The following is a 12,876-nucleotide window of genomic DNA, read 5'->3' as shown; positions in this document are numbered from 1 at the left end:
TGGGTCATACAAAAATAAAAGACAAGCTAGATTTGGCTCATGGGCTATAGTTTGATGATCCTTGATAGAGACTGTATTTGTTATTTCTAAAGTTTTGCATACATAAAATTAAATAGAACTTTCTTTTCTGATTTCTTTCACTCAGCATTTTTAATTTCTCTCTTTTTTTTTGCTGAGTAGTATTTTATTGTCTGGATATACCACATTTTGTTTATTCCATCACACCTGGTTTGTTTCTAGTTTGTAAGTAGCAATATTATTTATTAATATTGTAACTTACAATATTAGTGTTAATATGTGTTAATATTTATGTGTAAGTGTATGTGTGCATGTCTTGCATTTCTCTTGGGTAAATACTTTAGAGTGGAATTGCTTTTTGTACTATCATAAATTTATAAACGTATGTGTCACCTTATAGGAAATTGTCAAACTGTTTTTCAAAGTAATTGTATCATTGCTTATTTCTGCCAGAAGTTTATGAGGATTTTAGTGTTTCATTTTATTGTCAACATTTAGTATTGTCAATCTTTTTACATTTTAGCTATTATATGTGTTTGATGGTATGTCTTGTTGATTTACAATTATATTTGTCTGTTAGCTAAGGACATTAAATATCTTTTCATGTGTTTATTAGCAAGTTGTCTGTCTTTTCTGCTTGTGTGTATGAAGTATCTATTCAGATCTTTTGTCCACTTTTAAAAACTGGGCTATTTTTCTTCTTTCTGTTAAATTTTTAGAGGTCTTATAATATTTCACACAGAAGATCTCCCTCAGATATATGGATTGTGAATATTTCCCTCAGCCTATGACTTCACTTTTCATTTTATTAAGAGTATCTTCTTATAAAATGAAGATATTTTAAAGTTGATAAATTATGGTGTTTTTTTGATATTTTATACTTTTTGTGTCACATGCATGAAATCTTTACCTACCCCAAGGATGCAAATATTTTTTCTCTGTTTTTTCTTCCAGAGATTGTATAGTGTTAACTCTTACATGTAAATTTGTGATTAATTCTGAGTAAAATTTGTGTGTAATGTGAAGTTGTGATACTGGTTCCTTTTTTTCTCGTACAGATATCCAGTTGTTCTAGCACTATTTGTTGAAATGGCAGTTCTTTTCTCATTGAATTACTTTAGCACATTTGTTGAAAACTAAATTGATGGAACATGTGTAGGATTGCTTCTGTCTTCTCTATTCTGGTCCATTGATCACTCTCTTTGGCCTAATGTCATTACCAAACTTTCTTGATTGCTATGGTTTTAAAGCACATCTTGAAATTAGGTCTTTTAAGTCTTCTTTGTCTTTTTTAAATGCTTTTTTTCCTTCATGTTTTAAGATGTATATAAGTTTTAGAAGTAGCTTGCAAGTCTCTACAAAAATAACTGGCTGGAATTTTATTGAAATTTTATAAAATTTATTACATAAATTTTGGGAGAAATGATACTTTACCAATATGTAATTTTTCAATTCGTGTGCATGGCATATCCATTTATTTAGATATTTAAAAATCCTTTCAGTAGATATGGTTGTCAGTGTACAGAGCTTGCTCATATTTTGTTAAATTTGTCTCTAAATATTTCACAACTTGTTGCTAATAAATGATATTAATGTTTGCGGCAGTGCTCCTTTCACAGGGGCACCAGCTGCGGGGGAGTCTGTCCCTTGCAGATCCCTGACCTGGCGACAGATGAATAACGTATACTTGACCCACAGATATTCTGCTTTGCCAATCCAGTTGAGGGTGTTCAAGCTGCTTACAGACTCCCCACTGAGTACTGTAAACAGTTGAGACTGCCTTGATCAGCTAGTGAGACTCGCATTTATTCAGTAAGACTGATTAACAAAGGCTTGAGTCAACACCAGTAGAAGGTAATTGACATTGTGGACTTCTCCAGTAAAAAGCACTTAAGCACCCAAAGTATTCATCAAAGTTTAGTCTTAAAATAAACAAGCTAGCTAGGTAAACTACTGTGCCTTCCTTTGTTGCTACTTTAATTTGTTTAAAGGTAAAGGGACCAGGCTGCCTTTATCCAGTTCTATTACCGAAGCTATGCAAACTTCTCGGCCTTTCAAGATTTGTGTCCATCTCTATAACTATCTCTAATATTTTTCCTACCAGCCTGATTGAACCCCAACAAATGTTAATTTCAATTTCTAGTTGCGGGTTATTACTCTATTAATATAATTGTTTTCTATTGAGGTACAATTCAGGTAACACAAAATTATTATGAAATCTACAATCCAGTGGCATTTAGGACATTCCAGTGTTGTGCAGCCAACACCTGTATCAATTTCCAATCATTTCCATCACTACAAAAGAAAACCCATAATCATTAAACAACCCAGCCCTGGACAGCTACAAATCTGCTTTCAGACTTTATGGATTTACCTGTTTTAAATATCTCCTATAAATTGAATCATGTAATATGTAATCTTTTGTGTTTGGCTTTTTTTCACTGCATTTTTTTTTAGATTCATCTATGTAGCATGTATTAGTACTTTATTTCTTTTCATTGCTGAATTATGTTCCATTGTATGGATATTTTATCATTCGTAAGTTGATGGGCCTTTGGGTTGCTTCCACTTATTGGCTATTGTGGATCTGATCACTCGTATCGCTACTATAAATCTACCACTTACGCTATGATATATAGTATTATCATCACTTTTGAAGGAAATTTGTGTTATAAATTTTTAGTTTTATTATGTGATTAAGTGTCGTTACCACTTTGTGTAAGGTACTGATGTTTTCCTGTGACATAATACATGATTATGTTTTGTGAATGTTTTATGTGTAATTGGGAAGAAGGCGTATTCTTTGGTATCAAGGCATAAGCTTGGAATCTATTCAGCTATCTTATAATATCTAATTTAGTGATTATTTTCTTTAGGCCTTTTACAGTTTTTCATATTTTATATCTACTGTTTTGTACTAAGAGTGGTGTGCTGCTTTCTGCTAGGTGTGGTGTGCTAAAGTCTTTTTATTTGTTTCCTTACTCCTTATATCTTCTATGATTTTGCTTTGTAAACATAGTTGCTTTGTTGTTTGTCACTGAAATATTCATAACTGTTATATATTCCTGGTGACTTTTAGCTTTGGTACTAAAAAGGTCTTTGTCATATTTAATGCTTTTTTGGTTTAAGTTTTATTTTAATTTAATTGATACGAGGTTTGTAATCTCTGCAATCTTACTGTTTCATTTGCCTGGTAAACCTTCTCTATCTTTTATTTTTAGTTTTTCTGAGTCACTTGGTTCTAAATGTGGCTCTAATTTAGAGCATGTAGTTGGTTGTGCTTTATGAGACAAAATAGATAAGCCTATTTATCTTCATTGTTATTATTGATAGGTTATTTTTTCTCATTTATGTTATATATACACATTATTTATAATGTGTATCATATTATATTTGTTGTGCTTATTTCTCTGTGATGTGTTTCTCTGCTCTTTAATTAAAAAATAATATTTAGATTTATAGAGATTTGTATTTTTGTTCCATTACTCACCTTTGTTCTTTATGTTTTGAATTTTATTTTTAATTTTTAATTGACAAATAATAATTATATGTATTATGTGTTTGTGGGGTAAAATGTGGCATTTTGATATATGTTTTCATTTTGGAAGGATGAAACTAAGCTAATTATTTTTGTGTTAATAACATTTAAAATCTACTCTTAGTAGTTTTGAAATATACATTCTGTCCAGTAGATTACTAAAGCTTATTCCTCCTAACCGAAATTTTGTACTGTTTGATCAGCCTTTCCTCTTTCCCCTTCCACCGCTCCTAACCCTGGCTTGTGGTAATCATCATTCTACTCTCTTCTATGAATTTGGTATTTTTTAGATCCCACATATAATTGAGATCATGTAGTAGTTGTCTTTTTGTGCCTGGTTTATTTCATTTAGCATTAATTCATCTTGTCTTTTTAAAAGCTGAGGCCGGATGCAGTGGCTCACACCTGTAATAGCAGCACTTTGGGAGGCTGAGGATGGCAGATCACGAGGTCAGGAGTTCGAGACCAGCCTGGCCAACATAGTGAAACCCCGTCTCTACTAAAAATACAAAAATTAGCCAGGCGGGCATTAGTGGTGGCAGGTGCTTGTAATCCCAGCTACTCGGGAGGCTGAGGCAGGAGAATCACTTGAACCTGGGAGGTGAAGGTTGCAGTGAGCCAAGATTGCGCCATTGCACTTCAGCCCGAGACTCCATCTCAAAAAAAAAAAAAGCTTAATAGTATTCAAATGTGTGTGTGTATATATATATTTCATCCAATGATGGACACCTAGGTTGCATCTATATCTTAGCTATTGTGAATAATGCTGCAGTGAACTCAGGAGTACGACTATCTCTTTGGCATACTGATTTCATTTCCTTTGGATATATACCCAGAAGAGGAGTTACTGGACCATATGGTAATTGTAGTTTTACTTTTCAGATGACATTGCAAAATCTTTTCATAATGACTGTTACTTTAAATTTTCACCAACAGTACACATGGTTCCTTTTTCTGCTCATCCCTGCCAGCATTTGTTAAATTTCATCATTTTGATAATAGCCATTTAAACAGGTGTGAGGTGATAACTCACTGTCATTTTAATTTACATTTTCCTAATGATTAGTGATAGTGTACAGTTTTTCATATACCTATTGGCCATTTGTATGTCTGCTTTTACAAAAAGTTTATTTAGATCCTTTGTCCATTTTAAAATTGTGTTCTTTGTTTTCTTGCTATTGAGTTGCTTGAATTTCTTATGTATTTTGAATATTAGCCTCTTACCAGATTTATGGGTTGTGAATATTTTCTCCCAAATGTGGATTGTCTCTTTATTATTTCCTTTGTTGTGCTTAAGATTTTTAGTTTGATGCAGTCTCATTTGTTTATTTTTGCTTTTGTTTTGCGTGTGCTTTTGGGAAAACCAAGAAATTTTTGCCTAGATCACTGTCATGTAGCATTTCCCTTATGTTTTCTTCTGCAGTTTCAGGTCTTACCTTTAAGTCTTTAGTGCATTTTGAGTTGATTTTTGTGTATCAAATAAGGGTCTAGTTTCATTATTTTGCATGTGAATATCTGGTTTTCCCTGCATAATTTATTCAAGAGACTATCTTTTCTCCATTGTGTGTTCTTGACACTTTTGTCAAAAATCAGTAGATTGTCAGTGCTTGGGTTTATTGCTGGGCTCTATATTCTGTTCCTTTGGTTGATGTTCCTTTTTTTTATGTTCGTACTATGCTGCTTTGTTTAATATAGGTTTGTTGTATATTTTGACATCAAATAGTTTGATGCCTTCAGTTTTATTCTTGCTCAAGATTGCTTTGGCTACTGGGCATCTTTTTAATTTCCATATGAATTTTAAAATTGCTTTTTCTCTTTCAGTGAAAAATGCCATTGGCATTTTGTCAGAAATTGCATTGACTTAGTATATTACTTTTGGTAGCATGGGCATTTTAACAATACTAATTATCCCAATCCATGCATGGGCTACCTTTCCATTTATATGTCACTCACTATTTCTTTCCTTAATGTTTTGTAGTTTTCAGCATTTAGATATTTTAAGTCCTTGGTTAAATTTACTTCAAAGTATTTTTTATGCTCTCACGAATGGGATTGATGTCTTAATTTCTTTTGCAGTTAGTTCATTGTTAGTGTGAAGGAATATTATTGATTTTCATATGTGGATTTTGTATTCTGCAACTTTACTGAACTTCTTTATCAGTTCTAACATATTTTTGGTGGAATCTTTAGGGTTTTCTGTAGACAAGATCATGTCATCAGCAAACAGAAACAATTTAACTTTTTAATTAACTTTTTAATTTTCTATTTGGATGCCCTTTATTTCTTCTTTTTGTCTGTTTGCTGTGGCTAGAACTTTTAGTACTACACTGAACAGAAGTGGTAAAGGTGGACATCTTTGTCTTCTTTTTGATTATAGAAAAAAGCTTTAAACTTTTTACCTTTCAGTATGATGTTAGCTGTGGGCATATCATAGGCTGATGCAAAAGTAATTGTGGAATATATGGCCTTTATTGTGTTGAGACCTGGAGCCTGACAATGCAGGTACTAGTCTGGTAGTGGGATGGGTCTGGATTCTGATACTGCAGTGGCCAGCATGGATCTTGGGACTGTGGGGTCATGCCTGGCCCTGGGTTCAGTGAGGCAGGTCTGGTGTTGCAGTCCAGTGAAAAGTTGAGTGCTTATTTCATTCTTCCCTGACTTGGGGGTATCTTGCTCAGTGTTGTGCTGCTTGGGCTTGTAGGGGGGTAATATGGATAATGTTAAACTGGCTTTTCTACCCTATTCAATGCGTTTTTTTTTTCTTTCGGACTGCAGTAAGGTGGCATTATCTCTTGCCTGGATTCCTTAGCTCTTGGGAAGGTATTTTCATGCATGGATAGTTTTTCAAATGGATGTTTCTATGAGAGATGAACACTATAAAGTCTTATTCCACTATCTTCCTAACATCACTCCTCTAGAGTTTTTTTTAATCCAGATATATGGGGGTTTTAGTAGAGCTTTATTTGTTTATTATTCATCGTTGACTTAATTGTATTGTCATCAGGACTCATTGTATGATACTATTTTTAGAAATTTGTTGCAGTTATCTTCATTTGCTAATGGCAAGTTAAATATTATAAATGATTTATATATGCTGGTTTTTAAAAACAAGGAATTGATAAACATAAAATTTAGGCTAGTGGTTACTTCTGGTAGGAAGAGGCAGTAAGATAGGTTAAAGGAGCAACACACAGATCGATACAAGTAGTAGCATTAGAAATCTAGTCCTTAAATTAGATAGTTTAATTGTTCCATTATATAAATTACTAAGTTTTATAAGAAGAAAATGTACATGCTATTTAAAATCACCACCATAATCTTTTGTCTTCACAAAAATAATGAGCAGTATTTACTTTTTTTAGATTTTTTCTTATATAGATGTAATTTATATCATTCCCAAGCAAGACATAGAGTATAATCAAAATACAATAGTTTTCTCTGTGACTAACCCTTTAAAATATATTCAGTGCAATACATTTTCCCTTGATCTTGTATGAAATCTCAGATTCACTCTTAGTTAGTATAAGGAACTCCAGAGAATTTAATTTGCAAACACGTGTGTAAGTAAATAATTAAAATTGTCTAGATCAGATAAAAGTAAGAACTCTGAACATATTTTGAAGCCAAATTTTCTCTTTTCCTCTATTCTATAAGTTCTTTCATTCTTAACCTAGGATTTTCCTCCTTTCCTGGCTCAATAATTTTTTTGATCTTTCTAGGGGAGAGGAGAAAATTACAGTCTTATGTGTGAAGAATAGTTGTCATATTTAGTTAAGGTCCTCTATGTGAGAGATGCACAATGGCTGATCCATTCTCACATAGGTGTCTTTGGGAGCTCTTCTGAGTCTTGACCTTTCTAGATGCAATTCTCGTGTTGTGTGGGAGACACGTACTTTCTTCCTGTTCTGGCAACTTTTACTTCGGTTTTCAGTTGAAGTCCTCCAGTGCTTCCAGGCAGTCCTCTTGGTCAGAATATTAAGTAGATGCTGGCTAGCTGGAAGAAACATACTTTCTTTTCCTTGACTTCAGTGTTAGTACAAATACTTCCTAAAAGTAACTGTTTCTATTTGTCCTTCCACCTTGGTTAAATAGCCATAGCTGGTCACACCTAATTCAGAATTTCCTCTAATATGCCACCTAGATTTTAAGGGGACCCACAGCAGACTCTTCAAAAACTTCTGTGAAGTCCCACTCATTAGGCTTGTGTGAGAGGACAGACAACCACTCCCTTGGCGGGCAGAAGACTGGATTACTAACACTGAAATGGACTTTTCTGATAATCCTCATCCAATCTTTCCCCCTTTCACTCTTTTTGACTCTTTTATTGACTCTATCTGGTTCAAAGATTACTGGTTTTGAACTTTTCTTTTAGTCTCTTCTTTTGAAAATGTTCATATTGATCTTATACTTCACTTGGGTATACAGTATCTATTTTCTTTCAGAGACTCAATTGAACTAGCAATATGATTATCTGGTTACATTTGTTTGCATTTATTAATTCATTAGCATATATGTTAGAGTTACTATTGATATTGGAAGAAAAATAATGAAAAAGTTGAACATTGGGAAATTTTGACTCATTCACTTATTTTTGTATGTCTATACAATTCAGGAAAAGACCATATCACTTCATTTTTGTCAATAGAATGGTTTAGCTAACTGGTAGTGTACAAGAACAGCAGTAGTTCTCATTAGGTGTTTTCGAAAGGGTTAGTGACACTGTCAGCCTTGTCTCTTTAGAATGTGTTATTGGATTGAAGAATTAATTGTAACCTAGAAATACTGAAGGCAAAGATATCTGCCATGTGATTATATTGTTGTTAGTAAGAGAAAGTGGATGACAGTACTTTGCAGTGGCTGTTAGAATGAAAAGGAGGGGTCAGATACAAGAAAGATTATACATGTAGAAATTAAAATCTACCAATTGACTGGATATTGGACACAATAGAGTGTGAGGTTTATGACCTAAATAATTGAACAATGCTGTTTAAGAAAGGATTGCAAAGTAAGAAAAGGAGACAAGTTTATATGAACCAAATTAATCATGCAACCTTTACAAAATGGAAAGTTTTGTCTAGTACTCTAAAATGATGATCTAAAAGGACACTCTAAAAGAACGAGGATGATCTCAGAAGCTTAAAAGGGTGAATTTAGAGGAAATAAATAGATGTTCTTTTTTAAAACACAATCTGCAGCTATATTTTTATTATTCTTAGCAGTAGTAATAACAGTGGAAGTAATATCTGCCAATTATTAGTGCTCAATATGTTAGGTGTCTTAAATTACATTACCTCATTTAATTTTCACATCAATCCTGAAAGCTAAGTGCTGTTATTCTTCTTTTGCAGATGAAGAAATTAAGCATAAACAGGTTAAGTAAATTGTCCAAGGTCATATAGTGATTTTAGATGTAAATTTTGAACCCAAGCTGTTTGAGTCCAAAGCTGTGGCACTAACGCTTTGAAACTCACTTTATTAAAGAAATATACCAAAGTAAAAATGGAGAGATGCCCAAAGAAGAATTAGATAAATGCGTATATCCACAGTAGACTTCAGGATATCCCCCAATGACTTTAAGGAATTTCACAAAATTTTCAGAAAAGTGAATTTACATCCCTTTAATTAAAAATAATTTATACTATCTGGTAACCTTAGTTTTTGTATGGCAAGAGGAAGTTACAGGACATAAAAATAAGGTAATAATAATACTTGAAATGTGAAATGTGCATATTTGTGATGTAGAATATTCAATATCATTTCTGTTTTGACTTACAGTTTGTACATGCAGTGGCCATGCAAATATCTGTCATCTGCACACAGGAAAATGTTTCTGCACAACTAAAGGAATAAAAGGTGACCAATGCCAATTGTAAGTAAGAATGACTTTTTAGAACTTTCGTGGATTTAATTTGTGTTGTTGAAGTAATTTTTATGTTTTACTTTTTAATTTAGTGTTGTGCTAGTTAGGCATACCTTTATTACAATTTTTAACTTTTATTTTAGGTTTGAGGGTACACGTGCAGGATTTTAACATGGGTGTATTGTATGATGCTGAGGTTTGGGATATGACTGATCCCACTACCCAGATACTGTGCATAGTACCCAATAGATAATTTTAAAGTACTTTTTCCCCTTCCTGCCTCTCTCTCTCTAGCAGTTCCCAGTGTCTGTTGTTCCCATCTTTGCATCCCTGTGTGCCAATATTTAGCTCCCACTTATAAGCAAAAACATGTGGTATTTGGATTTCTGTTCCTATGTTAATTTGCTTAGGATAATGTATCCATGAGGATATGATTTCATTTTTTATGGCTCTGTAGTATTCCATGGTGTATGTGGACCACTTTTTCTTTATCCAGTCCAGTGTTGATGGGCATTTAGGTTGATTCCATGTCCTTGCTATTCTGAATAGTGCTGCAGTGAACATATAGGTGCATGTGTCTTTTTGGTAGAATGATTTATTTTTCTTTGAGAATTTACTTGCACCTAATGAATTCTCTTTTAAAATTAAACCTTTTAAATAACAATTTTGTAGAGGCTTTAAAACAACTCCATAGAACATGTTATCTTTTGCATTTCTAGAAAAAGAAGCATTCTTAATCTTATGTATCAAATCTACGTTATCTTTACACTTTTCTTTCATATTATACCTAATATAATGTCTCTATGCCCTTCTTTTTCAGTCATTTATTATTAATTCTGATAATTAATTCTAATTCTTGTCCTTTAACCCTTTCAGCTAGTTCCTTATATTCATCTTCCTCTCTTTTCTCTGTTCTTTCAGTATGCAGGAACCCACTACTGCTACTCTCCTGTCTGTACTTTCATGAACGATTTTGTCTTAGCATTTAGTTGTTATTCTAAAATTTTATTTTCCTTCAAAAATTAACTTTAAAAGGCAGCATTTTAGGCTATTTAAATTGTTTTTTATTCTTTTTCTTGTTTATGTGTATTATTAAAATCAAATTTTTATGGTTTTGAATTCTATATGTACAAATACATGTTTATATTAGGTATATATGTACTGCATTTGACACAAATAATAAATCCCAACTATAATAATTACAAAAACATAGGGAAAGTTTAATAAAGAATTCTTCAAAACTATAAATATATAAAAATTTATATCTAAAGTCTATTAAGCATGGAAAATGATCCTTTTAATTTTATTTAAAATAAATATATTACTTGTTGCAGAGTTATCCTAAATATTTCAAGTTATGTGATTATGTCTTTGCTTAGCCACCTAAGTATGACAGATTTTCAAATTCAGACAAAGTAAGCACAATCACTTTTTATTCCTTCTCTATAGTCTCAAGTTAAATACAAGTTCACAGCAAAAGATCTTGGGGAAATTCCTATTAAGGAAGGCCATTTTGGTCTTAAAACCAATGGAATTAAATAATTATCTTCTGTTCTAAGATCAAGGATGCCTCTAATACTTTGCAACACTAAAGCTTGATTATAAGTAAGGCCAACTTCATGGGCATGTGGCCTGTGAATTTATACAGGTTCCCACACTTACAAGAGTAGCACACTTGGTTTAGTGCTCTGCTATCATCGTCTTGAAATTCTTAATAACTTTTAAACAAGAACTCTACATTCTTCTTTTGCACAATCCTCTCCTATTCCCTCAAATTATGTATAATAGCAGGTTCTGGTTATAAGTAATGTTGTTTCTCTTGATTAACTTTTATTAAATATGTTGGTTGGATAGCAGTGTGCAGCAATGAAAATATTTTCTATAGACCATAGTGGCAGTATTACAGATAAAAATAATATATGAGATTCTACCATGATAGTAAACACTGACAGTCTTCTTAGTATAGTTTTACATAAATAATATAGCCATATAACTATCCATAATAAATAGTTCTTTGATACAGTATTGTAGTAACATATTTTTGTTTACAGACAAAAGAAAGCAGAATTTTAATTCATTGAAATAGTGAGCTTGTAAGCTTAGCTAAAATAGAGTTATAAGATTTGGCATATGTGCAAAATATTAGAAAATCAATTATATAGTTCTTAATGATAAAAGTACATTTTCCCCGTTCTCATTTATGGCTTTTTATGAAGAGGATAATAATGGAATACTAATTTGTAAAGAGTATTTTGTAGGTGGTATTTGTACACAGAATTCCATTCATTTACTTTTTTATTTATTTAGCTTTTGAGTATGGAGCAATAAAGAATAGGCTCATTATTTTGAGAGCAATTGATTGCTATAATGTGCTTATACCTGAAAAAAATGGTTTGTTAGGAAGGAGAGCTAGTCCTTCAAATCAGTAAACAATTATTAAGTGAGTACTTGATACTATTAATGAAGATGAATAACATATGGTTTTTGCTGAAAGTATCTCAGACTAGCAGTGGAGACACTGACCAAAATACAGTATACCAATTTCTTACATTAGTGATTTAATATGCTTATGAACCCCTTCCACTTCTTAGGGTAATTTCTGTTTGGTTTTAAGTATTTAGTCAGATATCATATCTTATATATTCTTAATAACCATCCTAAACTGAAATTGGTTCTTTTCATATCTGTTAATTTCTTTTCTTGCATTATTTGTGTACTTGTCTGTATCCTTTACTAGAGTGAACTTTTGGGGGGACCATTGCAACAATACCACAATGTAAGTGTTCAATAAATTTGTTTAATAGAATGGAATGAAGAAAGTATTGATGCAGCACTGAAAAGGGAAGTATTAATTTATTTTGGTGGGATAAGGAAAATTAAACAGAGGATGTTTGAACTGGAACCTGAAGGAGTAACACAATCAACTTTCTGGGAAAAGAAAATAGGAAACAAGGGGAAACAGCATCAGTAAAAGCAAAGAAGTAAAAATGAACATGATCATAGCATTTCTGGTCTTTGCTCAAGAATGTTGAGAGCTGGAAAAATATTGCTTCTACCCTTACAATGAAAGGGAAAAAAAGCTGGATAAACTGGAAATTCATGAGTTTTCTTGAAACCATTGGAGAACTGAGAAAACAGGGTAACCAAATGGCCACAAATCTAAAGAGAGACAAGAGACTGCAGAGAGATGAGACATGAACATTGGCTTACCTGGAGTGAAATCATCTGGAAACTGATAAGAGGAGATCAGCTAGGGTGGTTGATATTTGGCAGGGATTAGGTATGCACTGTCAACATTGTGAAGCTCCTGGGAGCCACAGAAATTGGAAGAGTATGGAGAGCATACTCTTTGTAGAGTTTTCAAGCCACCTATTGTGGCTGCCATTCCTTTCCACCAGTTGCTTAGGGAAAAAAATGAACATTTCAAGAGAGCATTCCTTGTGTTGTACCTTGTGGAAGG

At 32.7% G+C, this 12,876-nt stretch overlaps 1 protein-coding gene across 5 annotated transcripts in view; it reads left to right on the top strand.

Moving 5' to 3' along the window:
• Window positions 1-12,876, top strand: part of ATRNL1 (attractin like 1) — an 838,515-nt gene that overhangs the window by 287,858 nt on the left and 537,781 nt on the right. For all 5 annotated transcript variants that reach the window (XM_032176925.2, XM_032176917.2, XM_032176911.2 and 2 more), the window contains one exon: window positions 9,332-9,425. In XM_032176925.2, the coding sequence (XP_032032816.1) occupies window positions 9,332-9,425 (94 nt within the window). The remainder of the gene's footprint in view (window positions 1-9,331; window positions 9,426-12,876) is intronic.

The sequence above is a fragment of the Hylobates moloch genome, unplaced genomic scaffold, assembly GCF_009828535.3.
Source record: "Hylobates moloch isolate HMO894 unplaced genomic scaffold, HMol_V3 SCAFFOLD_3, whole genome shotgun sequence".
NCBI lineage: Eukaryota > Metazoa > Chordata > Mammalia > Primates > Hylobatidae > Hylobates > Hylobates moloch.
Note: the sequence above shows the minus strand (reverse complement) of the source record. Positions and strands in the feature narration are given on the sequence as shown.